The following is a 24,098-nucleotide window of genomic DNA, read 5'->3' as shown; positions in this document are numbered from 1 at the left end:
GTAAACAAACTTGAAATTGACCTGTAAGGAATAATTAAAGACTCTGTGGGTGTTTGGCTCAGCGAAGATTTAGGCAGCGAGATCATTTTTTACAAATCTCTGTCGGGTTGTCGTGGGGAAGAGGGAATCTGTAAAATAACGTTCTTGAATATTTACTGTTTGCCAGGCACGGAGTTCAGCCCCGTGCAAATATTATTTATTTTTTCCTCTCCCAGACACTAGATGAGGAATATATGTGTGTTCCTGTTGCACAGATGAAGAGACCCGAGGTGCAGATGGCAGAAGATGGCAAAAACGCCTTGGTTGAAAGTGACATGGCTGGTAGGTGGTAGGTGGGACTAGAAACAGATTTTTCTGATTCCATAGCTGAGGTACCTTTTCCAGCCCAGTGATTTGTGCCAGGCGACCAGGGAAGGCAGAGGGGACTTTAAGAAGGTTGGTGGGGGTGGGGGGGGGCTGCCTGATACATGGGAGGAAAGAACGGATTGACCAGGAGGGTTCCCCAGTAATGGAAGGGGCATCATCAGGAGGTGGCACGTTTCTTGTTGCCCTAAGTGTTCACGGATTAGGCGGAATCCTGAGCGACATGCTGTAAGGATGAGTCAGCCGAGAGTGGACAAGAACTATGACCTTACTACTTACTCGATGACCTTGAGAGTTGGTTAACATTTCTGAGCCTCAGTTTCTTCTTCTGTAAGCTAGGAATGCTTGATTCTAATTTTAGGATTGTTGGGAAGAATAAAAAAATTGAGATCAATTTCCTAGCCAAGAACCTGGCATACAAAAGTTGCTCATTGTATGTTAAGTGAACAATTTTATCTCTGGTCTTTTCGGGATGTCACCTGCAGAATGGGTATTCTCCCTCACTTGTACAGAGGCCTGTATCTGCCAGGCTCTGTCCTCTCAGGGAAATGACAGGTTGGACTTTGAAACAGGGGTAGTGGAATAAACAAAAGGAAGAATGTTTAGATGGAAATGTTAAACAACCGTGTAGACATTATTGGGAGAGAGAGGAGAGCCATTTCACCTACTGATCAATTATCAGAGAGCCCACTGTGTGCCCAGCACCGTGTCCTGTACATTAAGGGCGTACTCCATCAGTCCGAGGTACTGTCTTTGCCTCAAGGCCTGGGACGGCTCAGACAACTCTGAAAACTGGAGAACAGGACTGGGTGTCACTTGTGCTAACTCCCTTGCACAAGACTATTACGAAAGGGATGCTTAAAGGCAGGAGGTTGGAGAAGATGACCTTGGAAGATCTTTTGCAGGCCTGGGCTTGTGTCTTTCGGGTGGCTCCCAGGATGACATCCTTGCAGGCACAGTGGGATAATGTTGTGGATCTAGCTCCCTTGGGCATGGCCTCTAGTTTTCCCAGGACATCCCTCAGACCTGGGAATATGCCAGTCATCGTTGTCTGTAGTCAGGCCCGGAGGAGGAGGGGTTGCCCTCCTTCCTAGCCAGGGAGAACCAGGCATTCCCTGCCAGCCTCCCAGGGCTGTTTCAGGCCCCTGTTCCTCAGACATCGGCCCTGGCCCCCACCACACTCAGCCATGGCCCCCACTAGGGGGAGGCATGGAGCTGACTGCCCAAGGGTAAAGCTTTTATTGCTGTAATTCTTGGTAAGAGACTCCATTCTTCTCTTTCAACAAGAAGGCAGACTCCAGCTGATTTGGAAATACCTCTTTTCTTTCTCCTCTGGTTTCCTCCCCGGTTCGGTTCATCCTTCCTCCTTAGCATTTGCCTCTTCCCGCCTGTACCTCTCTCCCCTTCTCCTTCAGTTGTTTCTGAATCCTAGAATGACGGAGCTGAGAGAGACCTTAAAAGTCAGCTAGTCCAGTCCACCCACCCATTTTACACAGGAGAATACTGTGGTCCTGAGAGCGAGGGAGACTCACACAGAATGGTCTTGGCTGAACCCAGAGGAGACGCTTCCTTCTTGATTACTCTGCTTATCTCCCATTTTGTCTATCCCCTCATATTGCCCCCCCCCCGACCCTTTCTGTCCGGCCCCATATTATTTCTTATTCTCTTTCATCTCTTCATGAATCCATGGGGACAGATGGAAAGGAAATCAGGACTTTGGGTGGCAGAACTGAAGGCAGTATATCGTCAAGTCCTCCCCACCTGCTTTCCTCCCTAGGAAGGGCTGTGATTTGGGGTGAGTCTCTCCATTTTCTTCCTCAGAGACTCTACTCCCTCCACTCTGCCCCAACACATCTCTGGATGTGAGGTTTGTGCACATCTTTCTGCCTATGAAGACTTTGAACCAGATTGGCCTGAAGGTGTCCCAGATGGTAAAGTCACCGCTTTGGCACAAGCTGGCATCATCCACAAAATGGGGATGATACTAAGACGTATTTCATTGAGTTGCTTTAAAGACCCAATGGTTAAGCATATGGAACTTTCAGAAAAGTTTCTGGCATATAGTAGATTCTAAATACATGTTATCTGATAATATTATCAATATTATTTAGAGGAATTTCTGTTCATAGGCAAAGGATCGGGAGTCACAAATGTTTTAACATGAGAAGGGAACAGAAAACTACGAATATAGTTTCAATAGATACTTCTTGGTGACCGTGTCCCCACTGTGCTCTATTTGTGAATGCGCCTACTTTTTACCCAAATGTACCATTTTTTGCCCAACTATTTGAGTTCATAGAGCAGCCCATGTCCATGATTCACACTGAGAAGCCATTTGAGACTTAGAGGTACAGTTAGGCTTTACTCAAAACTGAGTTTCACAAGTCCTTCTGGTATTTTCCATTCAATCCAATGGCCGTGTCTAAGATGGGATGGTAGCGTACAGCATTCTTCAAACCCAAATTGCCTATATAGCACATGACAAATTTTGCCCATATACTATTACTTAATTTACCCTTAATTTGATATTTTAGCTTAACAGAGATTACTAGTATTAAAATGAAATTGGTAAATTCCAGTACCCAGTAAAATAAAATTCATGATAAGTAAAATAAAAGAAAATTATTCTGTACCATTGAAATTTGTCTTGCACACTACCAGAAGAACAATCTTTAGTTTTAAGGGAAAACTGTCATGGTGGTAAGAGACCTAGAGTCCTCAGTCCTTGTCTGGGCTGAGCATTAATTCACTGCTGACTTTCAACAAATCCCTTTCCCTCTGGTCTCTGTTCCCCCCGGGAATTGAAAGGATTGGGTCAGGTGATTCTTTCCATCTCTAACTTTTTTTTGATGACCAAGATTTTATGAAATTACAAAAAGGATTGTGTAGGGCTTCCTTTACCCTAATGAAAATACATCCATCACTTGTTCTAAAAACCCAAGTATACATAACATAACTCTGGCCTTCCGCTTTCCAATGACATCTCACGTCTAGCACAGTGACTTCAGTGGGGAGAGCAACTTCCATTTGCTCAGAAAATTCCTCCAAACACACCATACAGTCTTAGCTTCTAAGCTCATTTTTACTTGGAGAAACCAATCAATGGGGCACTGGTTCAGACCACCCCAAATGTCTCTTTTCCCTAGCTGGTGCATGTTCTTTTATTTAGATGGGCTCCACATTTGATTGTGTTCCCATGCTCTCTGACACCCTCTTTTGGAAAAAATCTGATTTTCAGCTTTCAAAAGTAATACATATTGTGAAACATTCAAGCATTACCAAAATATTTAATGTAGGAAATAAAAGTCCCCCATAGTCTCATTCTTAAGAGATAAAACAACTATAAGCAGTTTTGGGTCCATTTCTCTAGACTTCTTTTTCCCCATAGAAAAACAATGAAACATTAAAAAAACAGAGATGAGATTTTACTGTACATCCTATTTTGTTACTCGCTCTCTACATTCCCCCTCCATTTTAATCTTTTGTCCTGGATATTTTTTACTTTTCTGCATGGAATGAGGTCACCTGCCTGTGGCACTTCTTGGCCATGAGATTTTGGATGAATTATTTCTCCTCTCAGGATTTCAGTTTCCTCATCAGTAAAAAGAAAGGGACTTTCCTCACCGGCCCATCTCCCTACGATAAGTCTTTTTTTGTAAGATTTTATTTATTTATTTTAGAGAGAGCAAGCAAGCATGGGTTGGGCAAGGGGCAGAGGGAGTGGGAGGGAGAGAATCTCCACTGAGTGCAGAGCCCAACGCAGAGCTCGATCTCATGACCCTGAGATCATGACCTGAGCTGAAATCAAAGAGTCGGATGCTTAACCATCTGAGCCACCCAGGGCCCCCCCAACCCCATGATACAAGTCTTAAAGGAGTTGATGTGTGCATGTGCAAGGGTAGGCAGCCTGGGGTGGGCTCCAGTGGACCAGTATCTGTCCCATCATCGGATTTCCTGGGTTTGTAGTGGTGTCCATGACCTGAAAATACATAGTTTCCCAAGTTGACCCTTTAGAAGTTAAGCTGTATGAGAGCAGGGACTAAATCTGTTCTGTTCATCACTGTGTCTGTCCCCAGAACTTAGAACAATTACTGCCTTATAGTAGGAATTCAATAGATACTTTGGGAGTAATGAGCAAATTGTCTACTCTCAGGTGGGCTTCCAGTTGGTAAAAGGCCCATTGGGAGGGAACAGGGCAGAGCAGGACTAGGCTGAGCCTGGGTGACAGTGGATGGCTGGCCCCTCCAGTGTCCTTGACCTCCCCATCCTCCGGCTTGCCTGCTCTGCAGGCCTTCCCCCTCTGTTTGCAACATTCTCTCTTGGCACTCATTGCCACTGGGTGAATTAGTCATTCTTTGTGGCCCAGTTGAAGTGTCCTTCAACTTTGTTCTGTCTCCCCACCTCCAGACAGAGTTAAACAGACTCTTCTTGATGCTCCCAAAGTGCTCTGCACATATCCCTTTTTAATAAGAGTCCTTATGGTTTTCCTGCTTTGCACAATTTCTTTGTGCCACGTGTATGCCTAACACTCTATACACCTTCTCCTATTGAAAACTTAGGGTGATTTTTTGGGGGGTAGGGGAGTGGATACTAATGATTGCCATTTTACAGATGAGGAAAACTGAGGCTTAGGAATCTTAAGAACAGTCTTTGTCCCGGACCTACAGGTGTCAATTAAGTGGTATATCCTGGATTCTGGAATATATCTGACTGATTCATCAGAGTTTTTAGCTGCTGGGTCTTCTGTGAGCCAACTTAATTCAGGAATTATGCAATGACAGCTGGAAAGACCTATAGTCTTTACACGGTCCAGTCTTATTATAGGGGTAGAAGAACTGAGACTCAGTTATAAAGTCAGAACAGGAATTGCAGGGGGAGGGAAATCCTGTTCTCATCTTCAGGATGTACAATCTTGAGGCAGGGTGGGGGTTACACCTTTAATTGAAACTCGTCACCCTCTTTTCCAGGAAGCATGGCTTTTTATATTCCAAGGGATAGTCAACAAAGTCCTCCAAGCCCCTTCTCTCTAGAGATGATTTCGTCTTTTCTTGGCCCCTGTTAGGAGTTTCTCTTTTCTGCTAAATGTTTTAGGTCACACCAAGAAAATGATCTCTAATGAAGTTCATGCTTTCCGCCCAATTAAAAACCACTGTAGGAAGATTGCCTTGCCCTCCGGAAGGGGCCTCTCTTTAGACCCGGGTCGTGGTGGGAAGGAGCTTTATCTGTGATGGTGCAGGTGCGTTGAAAGGCCCAGAGTTTGAACATGCTCAGCCAGACGGCAAGGATGAAGCTGAGCTGCTCACCTCGCTGGCTACTGACCCCGGGCTGAGCTGCCCTGTCCAGCAGACTCTCACTGTGACTCATGTCTTGGAGCAGAAAAGGGTCACAGTGAGACACAGCAGTGTTTTGGGGTTGGCTGGTTGGAAGCCTTCCGGTCGTGGGCTTCTGCAGAGCCAATAAGAAGATGATGGAGGAGCAGGCCTGTGGGGACCAAGTAGTTCAACTTAATAGGCCCTGAATACCTAATACACATGGTCACAGGGGCAATGCTCTGTGTGAGGAAGAAGTAGAACAAGCTGAAAACTCTGGGAAGCGCCTGGGGATATGTCTTAATCTTCTTGTTCCCCCTCCACATGTCCCACAAGGTTCATCATGTTCCTGGCCTTGGAAGGGCTTACAGTCCAGTAGGGCAGGAAGTAGGGCACGCAAATGCACGTAAGGCCTCCGTGAGTGACTTGAGTGCCGAGAGTCATGCCTATACCTCCAAGGGGATTTAGGAAGGAGAGTCTATGACCAGTTGGGAGATGGGGGCGTCCAGGGGCTGCCTCGCAGAGGAAGTGAGGCTAGAGCTGGACCCTGAGGCAGGGATAGGATCTCAGAGAATGGAAAAGAAATTGCAGCTCATTAAGGGCTTATGCTCTGTGCAGAAAAAGTGCATGAAAAGTCCCTCCGTTGATTTATTGGTGAAAGCTCTTATCTTCGGTTTTTAAGATGAGTGAACTGCCAAGATCCTACAGCAAGGACGTGACCGAGGCAGGATTCAAAGTCAACGAGCTTGACTCCAGAGCTCGTTTCTGCCTTTCCGGCCAGAAACGAAGGGGAAGGTTTTTTCTGGGTTTATGGAGAGATAGGGAACAGTGTGAAACAGTACAGGGATGAGAATACTGTGCCTATTACAGGGACCGATGAGAAGTTCAGTTTAGGCTGGAATTTGGTTTGTGCAAAGGAGAGCCTGACGTGGAGGCGGGGGCTGTGGGGTGGCAAGTGCAGTTTTGTCCTGCTGAAACCTGGAACGCTCAGCGAAGGGCACCACGAAAGCAGACGGGTGAGAGAAATCTGCACGCACACTGACAATGTATTGCTGAGTGAAAAAAGGAAGTTGCACAACATAGTGTTTCGTATAATCCCATCTCTGTAAAACAGAAAGCGCTCTCTCGCGTAGCCTAGCGGTTCAAGGCTCTCTGAAGCCAGACTGCTTGTATTTCAGTCCAGATCTGCCATTTCCAAGGTGGGTAACTTGAGGAAAATGACTTACCCTCTCCGATTCCTCATCTGTAACCTCATCTCTATAATGGTATGGACGATGCTCTATAGGATTGTTCTGAAGCTTACGTAGCTTAATACACAGCTTGTAGAAAGATGTGAGGCACATAGTAAGCACTCATGTTTTTGTCATTACGTTATTAAAATCGTCTGGAAGGCTGAATATCAAACTGTTAAGTGATTTGCCTCATGGGGTAAGATTTCTGTGGATTTTAGTTTGAATCCCATTTCCCTATGTGGCTTACATATTTTATAGCTAACCTGTAATGCTAATAATGTAAACAAACCAGCAAGTTTGTTTCCAGAGTTGATATTAGGAGACTTTGTTTATATTGTAATTGTTGTTCTAGTAGCAGCAGGCCTGCTATGGAAACACTTGGAGAGGTCTCTGGTGTCGCTCAGAGAGCTATTGAAAACAGGTGTCTGAAACATCATCGTTTGGGCTTCCCTCGGGCCAGGTGGGGAGTGCCGCTCGTGATTATGCAGGAGAGCTGGCCCGGTCCTTGCTCCCTGTCCCCATTCTGCTCCCGCCACCCTTGGCAGGCCTGGGAGTGGTTTCTCGGATTAGAGATGTTTTGAGAAGCCCTTTGGCCGTGCTTGGGGAGTGGCAGATCTGGAACCCGTGGCAAGACCACCAATGCTGGAGCTTGCCTGCCTTTGGGAGACAAAGGGAAACCATATTCTCAGTCTTGTGTGTTTGTGGGTTAGGATGTGACGCTTTGGTGGGAGGACTAAGAACTGGCAATTAAAATTTTTTAGGAGCACCTCGATGGCTCAGTCAGTTAAGTATCTAACTCTCGATTTTGGGCTCAGGTCATGATCTCAGGGTTGTGAGATGGAGCCCCTCACTGGGCTCCGTGCTGAGCGTGGAGCCTGCTTAAGATTCTCTCTCTCCCTCTACCCCTCCCTGCTCCTACTCACACACACACTCTCTCTCTCTTAAAAAAAAAATTTTTTTTTAATGGGCTACATATTATGCTGCCTTTCTTTCTGGCCTCCCAGCCCAAGAAGGAATTGTCCTCCAGAACCTTCAACAGCTCTTTGAATCGAGCACTTTTCAGGTGAGATGAAGAGGAAAGGTACTGTAGTGACCGGTCTGCCCTTCGAGCCCTGACCATATCTGTCTGTGATGGGGGCGGGAGGCAGTGCCATTCCCCTCCTCTGTGAAGGGTGGAGATTGAAAACACATCTATTTACCGATGTATATTAAGTTTCTGATGATCTAGAACCATCCAAAAGAGATTAGCCCTTGGTTATCGAGGGAGGGAAATGAATCTGCTTCCTACTTCTGTCTTCCTCCTCCACTTTGGTCTCTTCTCTCCTCCTCTCTGGTTCTTTCTTGGAGTAACAATATCAATGCAATTAAAAGAATGTTCTCCGGAGTCAGCCTGGTTTTGAGTCCCGACTTTGCCTCTTACTAGTTGTCTTACCTGGGGCAAATGACATCGCCTCTTTATGCCTCAATTTTATTACCTGTAAATGGGAATAGAATAGTATTTATGTCCAAGGATTTTTGTGGGGTTATGAGACGAGGCACAGGACCTGACATTCGATAAATGCTCAAGAAATAGTAACAGTTATTCTTAGTGCATTTGTTGCGGTCCAGGTTAAGAGAAGCACCATGAGGCAGGAAGAAGGGAAGCTTCGGGAAGAAAGGAACATTAGCCTGCGGCATCTATTAGCATAAAGATGTACATACTCCATGCCCCAGCAATTCCATTTCTTGCTCTTTTTATCCACCTGGAAAAACGTCACCCGTGTTCAAAAAGATGTAGGTGCGCTGTGACTGTTGCCGCACCGGTATCAGTGGAAGATTGAGAAGGAAGTATAAATGCCCCTCAGTAGGGGGATGGCTGGAAAATGATGGGATATACGGAACATGAGATGCTCTGTGATAGTTAAAAGAATGAGGTGAAGCTCTGTGCCTCCATGGGTAAATCTTCCAAGACAGATTCCTCAAAATGATAGTATGTGTATACTCCAATAGTTAACACACGCGTGTGTATCCATATACACACACACATACATAGATGAATAAGAACTATCAAGTACAATACCCCTTAAAGACACAAAAGCTGGGATGGACCTGGAGATCCTATCAAAGGGGATTTTTAGGCTGGAGTCTAGTATAAGATTTTTGAAAAAGGAACATATGCATATATTGTATAACTAAAAATGATCAAGAACAGAGAAAGGAATACCTATCTGGCTAGGAATCAGAAGAATATGGCTGTTAGACCAAAGGCCTGATGGAGAATTCCCAGATCTTCTCTCATAGGCTTCTTTCCATCCTCCCACTGAGGCCCACTGGAATGCGGGGAGGGGGCACTCTTAGCCTGAGAAGTGCACCAGCTCACCGGACCTCCAGCTTTAGGAGTGTGTGTGTGTGTGTGTGTGTGTGTGTGTGTGTGTGTGTAGTCTTAGGCAAGTCACTTCCCCAAACCTCAGTTTTCTCAACTCTAAAATGGGGATAGCAACCACGGTCTTGTATCTATTTTTTTAGGAGACTGGGAAGCTCATATGGGATCGTGAGTGTAAGACACTCGATCAGGTGTCAAGCGCTCGTGGAAGGGAGTGCGGCAAGTCTGCCTGGCCGCCAGGGTTGCTGCGGCCGTGCTGCATTTCCCCCCCCCCCCCCGAGCCAGGCAGTGTTGCAGAACTGAGCATACAGCAATAAACATGCAGCTCTCCAAGGCCAAAGATCATAGCGGTTACTTTATTTGATGTCTAAGATGATAATGTGCTTTGCGGAAAGGATAATAGGTTGAAGGGAGTAAAGAAGAAGGAAAGACTTGGTCCCGAGAACAGACAGATGGGAGCAGGGGGCAAGACCCTCTGACCATCTGGGTGTCCGAAACGGGACCCCAGTTATGTGGAGCTGAGCGTGCGATGTGCACAGGAGGACTGTCAGTGAGGTCATCCTTGGCGCGATAAACCACAGATTTCCTCCTTCTGAACACTGTGATCTATGATCTCTCTCCTCCATTGGTCCCGACAGACTCTCACCGCAGTGTCCTCGGGCCCCACAGGGCTGGGATTCATAGCCCATTCCTCAGGTGCCCTTTCTCCTTATCCAACTTCGCATGGTCAGAGTTCCCAGCTTCTCTAGAACTCCGGGGCCTAGACCACCAGTTTGGGAATGGGGATAGCTCTCTGGGGAAGACTTCTTGAGGTGTGTGTCTCTACTTATGAGGGAGGACAACGTGTGAGAATGCCAAAGGAAGAAAAGGCAGTGGCAGAGTCGCAGGCACACCACCCTTAGAGATGCCATGAAGGCAAATCAGTTTGGGGGTGAACAGAATTGTGCAGGACCTGGGGAACTCTGCCATTCACTCTATAACCTTAAGGAAGTCATTTATCCTTTCCTCATCTGCAGAATCAAAGGGTTTAATCTGTGTCAGGGGTCCCCAGGCAGAGTCACTTAGAGCCCTACTACCCAAACCTTTGGTCCAAGGAAGCATCAGCACCACCCCCCCCCAATGGGGCTGTTAGAAGCGCAGCCTCTCTGGCCCTGCCCCAGACCTCCTGAGTCTGAATCAGCATCAGTGAGATTCTCAGGTGATTCACACATGCCGAAGTTTGAAAAGCACTAGATTTAGAGACTCCGGCTAACATTACAGGCTTCTGGATCCCCCTCCTGAGAGATTCTTATTCAGTAGTCTAGTACGGTGGCAAACCCCCTTACAGCTAGATTTGAGAGCTGCTGAATTACAGAACTGCCTAAGTCTCCGCGATTCTGTTGGTACTTAAAACACTCTGAAGGAATGTGTGATTCTCTGGGGGTGAACGGGTGGGAAATCTCCGGGAAGGGAGCAGAGGCTTATTCCCTAGGTGCCCGTGGGTTGCCCAATGTGCAAGGCAAGAGAGAGAACGCTGCCCATTTCACGGCTGCGATTAATGACTGTCAGCGGCTCCCTGTTAAGATGGTAAACTCATTTAGCAATAGATACTGAGAAACAGCCGAATCCAAAGGCAGAGAGTGGTAATCTAATTGCACTGAATTAGCCTCAGGAGACTCGGACAATATCAACTTCAGAAAACCACAAAGGGATCCTTTATAAGGAGTTTCAAAAGCTTTGGGGCCTCAGCACCTCTCATCAGGGCTTGAGTTACAAAGCAGAGACGCTGGGCTAAGCCCCTCTCCTCAGCATCTCAGACCATTGTTCCCTTCCAGTGTGCTTTCTGCATGAATTTGCTGGCTGGCCCCATGGTGTTTTCAGATGTGTGTTAGGCTTAGCGGGGAGGGGGGGGGGGTGGGGGGGTGTGCCTTCAGGAGGGACAGCAGGGGTTCAGGGCTAAGAGGCCTCCAGCCATACCGGCCATGGGTCCTGTGAACACTGTCCATGTCTATGGACTTGTCTGGAGACCAGTGCACTTTCGAAGGGGTCTTTTTGGCTGGCTCTGGCATTTTCTTATGTCGAGGTCCTTCTCATTTCTTAATACCAGCCTCTTACATAACCAGGTGATTTCCTTTTCGTAATCCTTTGTTGCATCTTGTATGTGTGTGCACGTGCACGTGCGCACATGCTCGTGTTCATTGCCCATTTTATCCGTCACCAATCCATTTTAATGAAGGAAAAGGGAGGAATGAAAGTGTGTTTTGGCGCGACCCAGAGTGCTTACAAGGATGGGATGGTCATTTGGGAGTCAGGAAAGGAGGGAATAGAAGTATCGTGAAGATTTGTTTCTGACCTGCATTCATTTACTTTAATGCAGTAAATTATAAATCTCAACCCACAAAAGCAGCTTGGATTTCTTCTACAGCCTTCCTGGGAGGTGGATTTCTCTGGCTTCATACCTCCAGTGGCAGGGACCCTTACTACCATGGAGGCAGCCCATTGCAACACTTGGCAGGTCTGCTAGAAAGTTCCAAATTAATTGAACTAGAATGTGTGTGTGTGTGTACATTAAAATAATTATCTATCAGTTTGCTCTAGTTCTTCTCTTGGAGCTATATAGAATAAATCAAATTTAATGTTTCCCAAATAGGGGTCTCTGGATATCTAGGGAGTTCATGAAATAGTAATGAAGATCCAGAATCCATCTTAAACATTTCAGAGACTCTAACAAATTGCATATTTACTTCTGACAAAGCTCTATGGACTCACTAAAATCATCACGTGTCTTTACTTCTGTTTTCTTTTAGGTCAACTCAGTGTGATGACATCGCTTATACTGTAACATTCAGTATTTCTGGCAGTTATGCATGCCTCTGAATAACAAAGAAGGGGGAAATAAGTTAATGATGAATGGGATTTGGCAAACAAAATTTTAAAAACATAGCTTTTATGGGGAAGGAAAAAACCCAAACAGAATCCCTGGTGTAAGTACAGCACCTTTGGGTCTCTTTCTCATGCCACTGCCCAGCTCTATGGGGATCGTGACCAAGCACCATGTTTTCTCATCATCCAAAGTGCTTCCTGGGGAAACAGACATATTTATGCGATTTGTCAGTAATCTAGGGTATCACTGTCTAGGGTGGGATAACCCACCAGAGTGAAGTTGCTTAAAGAGGTCCTCAATTCTTTCAAATTTTTGAGCCCGAATATAATGCAATGTTGCTATTTCTTAGAATGATTGAAATACGCAGCAGAATTTGTAACCAAAACTATTCTATCATGGAGGAGATTGGAAGAAGATAATCTTTAACTGGCACGGTTTTATCCACATTATCACGTGATTATCACGGTTAAAAGTGATTTTAGAGAGAGTGATTTGTTGAGTCCCTTCATTTTACAGCTGGGGAAACTGAGGGCCAGAGAAGTCACATAACCCTCTCAAGGTCATGGGACTAGCTAAATTCTGGATCCTGGGTCTCCTGCCCTTTGGGCCAAGGCCTCTTTGCCTAAAGCAGCAGAAAACCTGCAGAGCAGCATCAAGATGGCCAGGCAGGAGACAACGCCATCCATCTTAAACATCATTCTGGCTTCTGCCAGCTGATGAAGGAAATAAAGTTAATGACGCCCACATAAATGTGATGCTGTCGCAAGGCGTGTACACAGGCTGTCTGGAGAGGAGCTCTGCGGGCCCCCTGAAGAAGGAAAAAGGTTTTTAATGTAGCTTTAAAGGGGGCGGTGTCTCCCTTTTCTGCAAGGATAGGGACTCTGGCATCTTTTGCTGTGTCCCCTCCGCAGAGAGCCTGGTTTTGGACCGGACACATCCACACGTAATAAATAGATGCCTGGTGAAGAAAGGGAAGCAGTGTCGGCACTGAAGCAGATTCATTTCGAGCCCTTGTAGGTATGGGCCTCTGAAGACCTTATCCCAGGGTGGAGGGAACTTAGAGGTGTCGGAATCAGTCATTTGAATTGATGGGTGAGCACAATGAGTCCCCATGACGCAAAGAGTCTTGTCAAAGCCATGCTGCAGGATGGGGGCAGCGCTGATTTTAGAATGGGGACTTTTCAAATCACAGCCCAACTGCTCCCTCCACTGCGCCACATGTTTGCAATCTCTTTCATAACAAGTTGGCCTCAAGAATAAATATTCTAAATGTCCCCTAATAGGTCATCACCAGATTTGCGAATATGCAGAAGTTACATGCCCATTCATAACTCTGTTTACCAGCCTAGGGTCCTTGGGAATAAAAAACACGATGCTTTCTTTTCTCCTACTCAAGCTTCCTAAGCTCCCAGAAGAGGGTAGACCAACATTTTGATTGGCCCCTGTGCAAACTTGCCCAGGAAACTTCTTTCCTTAGGAAAAGAATCCTTGGTCCATTTTAGAGGCTCCTAGACACTCTGCAGTGCCCACAATGCAGCAGGAAAAATTTGAGGGGAAATACATTTATGCTACCAGGAAGAAAAGATTGAGGTGGTCATCCACGCCCCCTTGGTCAGGTTGGAGACTGAGAAGCCAGAGGGGTCACCTCAAAAGAAAACTCATTCACCTGGCTTTCCAGGACGATGTGAAGCAGTCTATTTGCCATGTTTCTTTTGACCTGAGTGTGAATAGAAACATCTTTCCTTCAAGGTTTTAGTGACCTTTCTTAGTAAATGTGTGCCATATTCAGCACAAAACCCTGTGCAAGGAAGCATCTACTGGGCTGGCTGGCTGGCAGGTGGAAGTGGCACATAAAGAGAAACTGATCATCTTCTGGTGAAACCAGCCAGAGATTAGACTTGGTATATCTCCTCAACCTTTATTCCCTTTGCAGGCATGAGCTAGGTCCCTTTTTGCTTCATTGGGGGTGCCTTGTGTATTTCTTGAGCATTTTCTTAAGGAAACTAGACTTTTTTCTTCATTATAATTAGTATATCAAAAGAGCAGATTAAATATTTGGTCATTCTATAGTGGTGGTTGTCAACTGCAGATGATTTTTGCACCCCAACCCCTACTGCAGGATTTTTGGCAGGGTCTGGAGATATTTTGGGTTGTCATGACTCGGGGTGGAGGGTTGCCACTGGGCCACAGTACTGCTGAACATGCACAGGACAACCGTCCTAACAAAGACGATCTGGTTCACAATGTCAATAGGGCTGAGACTGAGAAACACGTTATATGTTATGAGTCTATCTGAATTACTCAGAAGATAAGACATTTGGGGGTCTTCCTGGGCCCTTCTAGCCATAAGGCACTGTAAAGGCTCTGGGAATCAAAGCAAGTTCCCTTCGGTTTGAAAAGCACGTTTGAAAGGAATGTGCTTCTACCATAAAAAAAAACCCCATATCTATTATTTTTTACCAGTCTGGATATAAAGCCTCATCTCCAACTGAAAATAAAGAGACAAAATTTAGGTTATTGAATCCTAGAATGTCACTCATGGAATTTTAGAACCATAGGCTTTTAAAATACCAGAGCAGGAACTTCAGCCAAATCACCTCATTTTCCTTATGGGGTCACAGTTGAGGAGCACTGCAATGCTGTGTGCCTCCCAGAACCCTATGTCTCTCTCCCCTCAGCTCTGTCTAAGTCCTCGATTCGTTCTCTCTGTTGGCACCATCTGAGATTTCTGGCTCACTTCGATTGTTGTTTTGTGGTACCGTCATTGTTGCCATTTTGCTGGTTAGGTACTGATGCAGCGGTACTTCTATTATTGATGGCCTTTCCTTTTCTAGCCCCCAGATTTCCCCCAACAAGGTGAGCAGCTGGCATCATTTAATCTAAGGAGTACCTGGGTGCCTGAGATGATTGGACTGGCTCCTTCCAACGTGAGTGCCTGCCTGTCCCTTGGGGGAGAAAGGGTGATTCACATGGAACCTGCTAGGGAGCTGCCCCTCTTCATTTACCCCCACATACAATTCTATTGAGTCCCCAGATTTTAATGCTTCTGCATTTTCACCTAAAATTTAAAAAATGAGAGAGTTAGAAATGAAAGTGCCAATTACACAAAGACAATACTTTCCCTCCTTTTGACCGCCCCCCCATCTCTCTGAAAAATTTCTGAGGGTATTTCCCTAGTTCAATTCCTAGTTTTATTATTTTATGTTTCAGAACATTTCTGAAACCACATTTACTCCTCAGATGATGTAGCCATTCCTGTATCTTGAAAGTGCAACAGTACCAATCTCTTCCCAGCTCTCCAGAGTTATGACTCTTCTTTCTTTATAAACACAGAATCCCATACACATTTGTAGTTTAGATATGCCTTGACACATGTAGGGGAAGAAGATGTAGAGTGAGGCTTCCTAACGGGCCACTACCAGTTTACGTAAAGAATTAGCATGGTGGATTCATAATGTTACCAAAATGATTACAATGCAAACCTTTTAAACTGTGTCTCCCTTTTGTGAAATACCATGTCAGGGAGAAGAAAATCAAACATGAGGAAAAAAGCAATCGGGTGTGTGTATGGAGGGTGATGTGCTTGGTCCTATTAATTTGCTCTTTAATCTTTCTGGTTCAGTTCTGTCTCGGTAAGCCAAACAGAGAACCAATTTGCATACAAATGTTACCAAGTACCCCACCTCCACAGGATGTTACAGTTCTATATGTATGTAGAGGAGAAAGGATTTGATACTGTTAAGAGGATACTTCTGTCCTTTCCCCCATAAAGTAGCTACATTTCACTACAATTCATGAGGCCCTGGATTGTTGCACTTTTTTGATTCTATCGGACTCCCTTACTATTTGAATTCTGAGCTGCGGGCAGGACTATGGCCTATCAAATAATTATTTGAACTGGAGATTAGAAGCTTTAGCATTGGGTATCTCAGGAAAGGAAGGGGTCTTTTCTTTATCTCAAGAGAAAGATATGAAGAGTGGTTCAAATATAAACCCTTACAATCTGGGGTCTGGGGGAGGTGTCATTCATTTAATAAACCAATCGACAGGTTAGTCAAACCAACAATTCATATGCAGAATTCTCTACAATGTTAAAAGAAAACCAAGAATTAGTTGCTGGTTTATGATGGGAGAGGGTAATATTTGGTGATTACTTATTTTTAAAAATAACCTAGAGTGGGATTTTCAAATGGCTGTTAATACAATGCCATGGTAAAACACGAGAGGCAGGTATCTAAAATGAGGAAGATTAATGATTCCTGCGGGTCATGGAAGAAGAAAAAATTTTTTCAATTCATATAAATGGAATTTATCATAACCATCTCTGATGATGGCTGATTCACCGACTTACAAAAGGACTATCTATTTCAATGCTTCCTGAAGAGGTGATTTTTCACTTTTCACTTGTACTAACATGGAATGCTAAGCCTGTAGGCAGAAAATCTTAACCTGGGAGATAACGAGTGAGGGAACTCAGCTCCAGACTGAGGGACAGACATAAATCAAACAAAACAAACAAGAATTGTCCAACGGTTCAGGATCTGCAGATAACAAAGTAGAGTTTGAAAAGGTGAGAGGGTGAGAGGAGGGAGTCAAAGTTTCAAAAGGGAAATGTTTCCCAAGATCTGTTCCTAAGTAGATCCACTCTGCACCCAATTCAGGGCTTTACAATCAGAGGTCATAACACTATTGTTTCCAAGCACTAAACCTCAGCACTCCCCCCCCACCCCCTGCAACGCAGAAAAAGAAAACAACAACAAAAAAGGAGAAAAAATAAAATGTTCTGTGTCCAGCAAGTTCTAGTGCAACCTTCCCCGTCACCGCTAGTTGTCACTTGGCTCCCAGACGGGAGAGCTGAGGTTTTCGGCACTGCGGTTAGAGAGAATGCAGTCCTAATTAAACTGAGTAACTCCTAAAGCTTCCTCTTAAAGTCCTCAGCCCAGTGAGAGCCAATATGCAGAGGGGCTGGGGGCCAGGATGGGGTGGGAGTATAGCAGGTGGAAGGACAAACAAATCACAAAAAACGCAAACAGCTGCCAGAGCAGCGACTGTCTCAGACCTCCACGCACAAGCCAGACACCCTGCGGGCGGGGTGGGGTGGGGGAGCGGGGAATGGAAAGACCCGATTGCAGCGGTATACAACAACCCCCTCCCCCACAAGTGAGGGGATCACGGACAGAGTCAGCCTCAGTGCTCCTTTCCCCCGTTTCCATTACAGCGATGTGGTCAGTAGAAAATTGCATACCTGAAGAATACAATGGTCTCCCAAAGGTAGAGTCGAAGAGTATTGAAGCTGTACATTTTTCAGGTCCTTGTGCTTTGTAGTCCACGAGTTATGGGGGCAAAAATGTTTCAGATTGGCACTTACAAAACCAGCGAGTGCTATTGAAAAAATAATCCAGATGCTAAGAGGAGGTGGAAAACCGGAGCGCGGAGGAAGAGCCCCAGGGGAAATTGGAAAGAGGGGTCTGTAGGTAGGTACCACGGACAGAGGCAGCCGCGAAGCGTTTCAGCACCACGGAGAGCGTCCAGCCCTGCTTTTCAGGAGTGCGAAGAGTATTGCTGTTTGTTAAACTCCAGCTTGTCTGTTGGCTCCCTGCGGCGCTGGGGAGGCACGTTTGGGGGTGGGTATATTTTCTTTTTTACCCCTGTTTTTCTGTTTAAACGGCTAGCTCCATGCAAGGAAAAAAAAATCTTCTGAGGCGATCAGAACGCTGGCCTCGGACTGTTAGTTTCGGCGAGCATCTTGGGTAGAGAGAGCTGGGCTTTATGCCCCTGGGCTGGCCTGAGGGGGTTAGGGGCGAGGGGAAGGGATTGACGGTGCTGCCTTCAGTTAAATCCCGGAGAATGTGCCAGGCTGGCGCATCGCGACCGAGTCCCGGAATCTCGTTTCCCTGTCTGCGTGCCGGTCTGCTGTCGCCTTGCTATCCGTGTTCTCTGGTCCCCGCCGAATAAGTTATGATCGCTGCAGGAAAGGTGTCCCATTGCTCGGGGCTGCAGGCGTGAGAGAGCTCAGGGCAAGTTTCAGGGGCTGCCGGGGTCCATGGCGACCCCGCGGGGCTCAGTAGCCCAAGGCTTCAGATGCATCTCGATTTTCTCAGCTCTCCCATCTTCCCCTGGCCAGGACTCCTTCAGATCTTCAGACTTTCTTACTGCATTAATTTAACAAACTGGCGGTATGGGGGTTGGAGGCGGGGTGGGAGGGGGCGGGCGAAGGCCGATGGGAGGGGGTGGAGAGGAAAAAAGGGGGGAAAAAAACTCCTTAGTATCTTCAAACCCTCCCACTCGAGGTGCTCATTGGCCCGCGGCTGCAAAAACCAGATCTTTTCTCAGTGTTTGGCCAATCGCGTATAAGACTCTGGGTTGAGTTTAACGCTTAAAGTGCTGGACGAGATCCCTATATCTCTTCTCCTTTGCAAGCGGGCAGTGAGATGGGGGAGTTTATGGAGTTAATCTCTTGAGTGCTGTCAAAATATTGCCACGATATTTAAAGAATGTACTTATATGTGAGTAAAACAAACACCACGGGTCCCAGTTCAAACCTGTGTCCGGGCTCAGTATATCTTCTTTAAAGGGAAGAGCTGAACCACATCCTGACTTTCTTTAGCGCTCTGAAGTTATAATATTTGATACAGAAGTGAAGGAGAGGTTTCAGAAAAAAGCCCGGTCCATAAAAGCCACCTCCTGTTCCCCTGGGCCACTGCAGGAGAATTTCCTTGAGCACTGTACAGGGTCAAGAGAGAGCAGCCCTGGCCTCACTGCTGGGCCCCCTGGGGGAGATAATTATGGAAGATATCCCCCCTTCCAACTGGACAGGAGACACTTTTATTTACATGTCACAAGCTGGGGCAACAGAGCCTCAGAGAACTGTGGCTTGTTCCCAAATGATTGAGCCAAGCTGTACACATAGGTATTTAGTACTTAACCACTCCTACTCTTTTTTCCCCCCAGCCTCCTGCTTCTCTATTTCCCACCTTAGCTGAGTCTCAGAAACCAGCTATACATTTCACTCTAGAGCCCAGCTGGGGAGGTGGAGTTAATCAGATTTTCCCCAAGCTACCAGACTTTAGTGGATTAATAGCCTCTGCAGGATTTTCTGGCTGATTTGAACTGGCTGGGACTCTGTGGTCTCTCTCTCCTAGCCTAGTGAGTGGGGTCAACACTTCCCTCTTTCTCAGCAGTTAGGAACTTCTTCTTTTTAGGTTTTGGAGGTTGGTTCTCCCTACAATAGTTCTTAACAGCTCAGCTGTCTCCAAGCCCAGGCCTTTTCCCAAAGAAGTCTGGAAAGCATTGTTCACCAGTCTCCTACCAGCAGGGATCTCCCCACCTCCAATCTCCATGCCACTGTTATGGCACAGCCAACATTACTCTCTTTTATTGGCTTCCACACACCAGAACAGTGATGGGCTGCTTAGAATTTCCAGGAGTTTCGAGTAGTGACTGAAAAGGGCTTTGAAGGTGGTTATTCATGAGTCTTATACACATTTACGTTATCTGTCTATCTGTATCTATTGCTAACCTTTATTAGCATGCCTTTTATCGATCAAGTACTAATATGAACTTCACACAATCTCATTTACTTCCCACGTAATACCTTGAGGTAAATATTATCTTTGTGCATGTGTTTTTGTATATGTGTGTGTACATTTGTGAGTAGCTTGGGCAAGACAAACATGTATATTTCTGTATGTACAAATTGATTTGTGATTTGGTGTCCACCCCAAATTCTGAAGCAAATGGACAGTGCACGTGTGTATTTGTACACTTGTGCTTATAAATGGGTCTCTGTCCACATGGACATATATATATGCATCTCCTTGTGTCATTGTTATACTCCTGAAGATTCTAAAACAAACTGTGATGTCACAACTTTGTCTTTGTTCCTTACCTGGCTAGGAAGCAAGTGGATAAAGTGTGTGGAAATTACCTTTACTTTTCCTTCAAGGGACACTGTGTGTGTGTGTGTGTGTGTGTGTGTGTGTGTGTGTGTGTGTACGCGCACGTATTGTTGTTGTTGTTGTTGCTGATGTAGGCGTGACTGGCTCCAAGGCTTTGAGCTGTGCAGGAGAGGAGAATATTTGTTACCTGGGGGCCCTGTTTTCTAGTAGGCTTCTGTTTACACTGAGTCTGCTACTTTTACTTAATAAGCATGCATGAAGTAAGAGTGTGCCAAGCATTGGGGATCCGCCAATACGTAAGATGAACAATACTCTGAACCTCCTTGACATGAAATCACTTTAGAGATTCAGTGGGAAAATTCCTCATCATTGGGAATCTACAATTTTTACCCCAGATCTCATATATTTCTTATGTCTATAAGAAAGTATACTTGGATGTTTCAGCCTTGTGTAGGCCACTTTTGAAATACCTGTGGGCTTGGAGGTCAGAGATTTATATTCTTATTTTATCTCTGCCTCAAAAAGGTAGGATGATGTTGGATAAATGACCAAATCTCTTTGGGTGTAAGTCACACAGGGAGAGTAGCATCCATTCTCCTCATCACAAGAAGCTGTGTAGGAGATATGGCATTCCGGTCTAATCTTATTATGACTACCAAGCTTTGAAATAGAAATCTCAATGTAATGGAATGGATTGGCTCCAGCAGATGGTCCATTTTGTAAGAGTAAGTATTCTGGGTAGCTTAATTCCAATACTTGGGTGGCCTCCTATAGATAGTCAGATTTGAGCTCTTCTAATTATGAATACATTTTGACCTGCACCGAGACTTAGTTTATTCCTAGAGATGATTCATGCTTTAATTTCATTCATTCATTCATTCATTCATTCATTCAGCATTTACTCTGTGTCAATCATTATTCTAGTCACTGGGGATATAGCAGGCAACAAGACAGGTAAAGATCCCTATTCTAATGGAGTTTATCTTCCAGCGGAGGGGAGAGAAGACAAAAAGGTAAATTATGATGTATTAGGTAATCATAAGGTGTAAAGAGAAGAAAGCAGTCTAAGGGGAGAAAGTGATATACAGGTACTATTTAATATAGGGTGGTCAGAGCAGAGAGTACTTTCTGAAAAGAAGACATTGGAACAGAGGAAAGAAGGAAGTGAGGGAATGAGCCATGTGAACCTCAGGGAGGGGAAGAAGAGCTTTCCAGGTGTCGATGGAGCAAACATAAAGACCCTGAGAGGGGAATATGTTTTGAGTGTGCAGGGAACAGCAAGGAGGCCAGTATGCCTGGGTGGAATGAATGAAGGTGAGAGTGCTGGCCAAGGAGGTTAGCGAGTTCTTGGAGGAGAGGCCAGGCCCTGTCTCCAGAGCACAATAAGGACTTTGGGTTTTATTTTGAGTGAAACATTTTTGGAGGGTTTTAAGTAACAAGATCTGACTTAATATTTTAACAAGATTCGTCTGGCTACTGTGTTTAGAGTAAGATGTGTAGAGACGGGAGGGGAAAATGAAAACAAGGAGAATAGTTAGAAATACTGAAAAAAGTCCATTTGAGAGATTCTTAGAGATGGTTCTTGTTCCACAATTTATTTACAGAAGAGGAGAATGATATCCAGAGAGGTTAAGTGACTTACCCCTTAGACTAGTAGTAGAGTTGGGATAAGAATGCAGGTACCTAATTATAGCTAATGGGTCTTTCCACCATTTTTTGCTCCAACTAAAATGAAGGGCATGGAGAGAGAAGGTAAAGGAAATCTACAAAGGAAGAGACTTCACCTGGCTTGTTACCAATCCATGTCTAGCAGCATGTAGAGTGCCCAGCACATTGGAGGAGCTTGTAAATATTTCTTGCAAGGATGAATGAGTGAATAAATGAAGGAAGAACAAAAAAGATGCAGGCAGCGGGGCTGAATAGAGAAAGAGGAAGGCTAGTGTTAATCAGGTGAGATTATGCAGGCCTGAACACGCTAATGTAATTAACACAATGCCAAGCCTCTGACCATAATGACATTCACAGAGGAGGGTGCTGGATGTTTCAATACTGCTTTGACAGGCTTCAGTGATACTTTGTAAAGAGAGATGGATATTCTGAGGAATTGAGCAGCTTGCCTAATTGTGCTGAAGTATTTTGATGAATACAGGTCTTCAAATGGTACTATGGAAGAACCTTTCCTCTAAGGAGTGGGAGGCTTACTGCCAGCCTTTCCTAACCCAATTTAGAGAATGAACTTGCTACCATTTTTTTTTTTTTAAGATTTTGTTTGACAGAGAGAGATCACAAGTAGGCAAAGAGGCAAGCAGAGAGAGAGAGAGAGAGAGAGAGGAGGAAGCAGGTTCCTTGCCTAGCAGAGAACCCGATGTGGGACTCGATCCCAGGACTCTGAGATCATGACCTGAGCTAAAGGCAGAGGCTTAACCCACTGAGCCACCCAGGCAGCCCCCATTTTTTTTTTTCAGAGCAATAGTATGCCCTTCGTGCTTTAAAGATGGGACCTCAGAACTACGTGGGAAATCTCAGTGGCACTAGGAGAATTTTAAATCATAAGCAGTGGATGCTTAAAATATCGAGGGACCTTTTCTCCTATTTTTCACCAAGAAATCCAGGAATTGGGGCGCCTGGGTGGCTCAGTGGGTTAAGCCTCTGCCTTCAGCTCAAGTCATGATCCCAGGGTCCTGGGATCGAGCCCCGCATCGGGCTCTCTGCTCAGCGGGAAGCCTGTTTCCTCCTCTCTCTCTCTGCCTGCCTCTCTGCCTACTGCCTACTTGTGATCTCTCTCTCTGTCAAATAAATAAATAAAATCTTTTAATTAAAAAAAAAGAAATCCAGGAATTGGAATGAACTGGCTTAATAAGATATCCCTACAATAAGATATCCCTATAAAGCTGAGTCTAGAACGCAGGACTCTTGTCTCTCAAGTCCTGGTTCCCAACACCTTCATTTGGAGACCTAAAATAAGAAGAGGAGGCGGGATCAGTGAAGAAGAAATGCCTCACATCAGGACTGATCAGGCCCTGGCTTTCTGCCCAGAGACTCCCCCAAGTTAGTTTTGTAGCCAAATCAATAGGTGTATACTGGGCTCTAGTGGCTTGACGCCCATGTGAGACTTTAGGATCCCCTGTGCTGCTTTTCCATCTTCCCATCACACCATCTTTGTCTCTTTTTTCCTCCTTTCTTCTTAGCCTATCCTTAACTCTTATTTCACGTTTATTAAATCAGTTCCTCTTATTGGGTCTCTCACTGCCTCCACAAGGCGTTTTGGCATTAAGAAGTTTTGGCAGAAGATATGTGTTTTTTTTTTTTTTTTTTTTCTTTCTTTCTCTTCTGAGTTTTCACTCAGTGGTTCATTCATTTAAAAAGTATATGTATTTTGGGGGCACCCGAGTGGCTCAGTAGGTTAAAGCCTCTGCCTTCAGCTCACTCATGATCCCAGGGTCCTGGGATTGAGCCCTGCATTGGGCTCTCTGCTCAGCGGGGAGCCTGCTTCCCCCCTCTCTCTGCCTGCCTCTCTTCCTTTTGTGATCTCTGCCTGTCAAATAAATAAATAAAATCTTAAAAAAAATAAAAAATAAAAGTAAAAAGTACATGTATTTTGAACACCGGCTGTGTGTCTGACACTGTGCTGAGGTTTTACATCTCTGAGAAAAGAGTTGTTCATTTGTTTGTTTTTTAAAAGATTTTATTTATTTATTTGACAGACAGAGATCACAAGTTTGCAGAGAGGCGGGCAGAGAGAGAGGGGGAAGCAGGCTACCCGCAGAGCAGAAAAGCCCAATGCGGGGCTCGATCCCAGGACTCTAGGATCATGACCTGAGCTGAAGGCAGAGGCTTTAACCCACTGAGCCACCCAGGTGCCCCTGTTCATTTGGTTTTTAACAAATGTTTATTAGCTACCTTCTCTGTGCTAGGAGCTATGGCAAATGGGTCACAATCAGTGTTGGTTGAAGGAAGGAGGAGGTGATGCAGAGAGATTCTTGTACTGCATATTTAAAAATCATTTAAATTGGAAATACACCTATATAAAGTACATAAGTTTTGTTAAGTTACTGACAAAATGGATGCTAT

The 24,098-nt window shown here is 45.2% G+C and overlaps 1 protein-coding gene across 2 annotated transcripts in view; it reads right to left on the bottom strand.

Moving 5' to 3' along the window:
* GLRA1 (glycine receptor alpha 1) overlaps positions 1-18,287 on the bottom strand; it is an 82,218-nt gene extending 63,931 nt beyond the window's left edge. For both annotated transcript variants that reach the window (XM_032337249.1, XM_032337250.1), the window contains exon 1: positions 17,375-18,287. In XM_032337249.1, coding sequence (XP_032193140.1) covers positions 17,375-17,430 — 56 coding nt within the window. In that variant the 5' untranslated portion in view covers positions 17,431-18,287. The remainder of the gene's footprint in view (positions 1-17,374) is intronic.
* Between the last annotated feature and the right edge of the window lie 5,811 nt (positions 18,288-24,098).

This window comes from Mustela erminea, chromosome 3, assembly GCF_009829155.1.
Source record: "Mustela erminea isolate mMusErm1 chromosome 3, mMusErm1.Pri, whole genome shotgun sequence".
NCBI lineage: Eukaryota > Metazoa > Chordata > Mammalia > Carnivora > Mustelidae > Mustela > Mustela erminea.
Note: the sequence above shows the minus strand (reverse complement) of the source record. Positions and strands in the feature narration are given on the sequence as shown.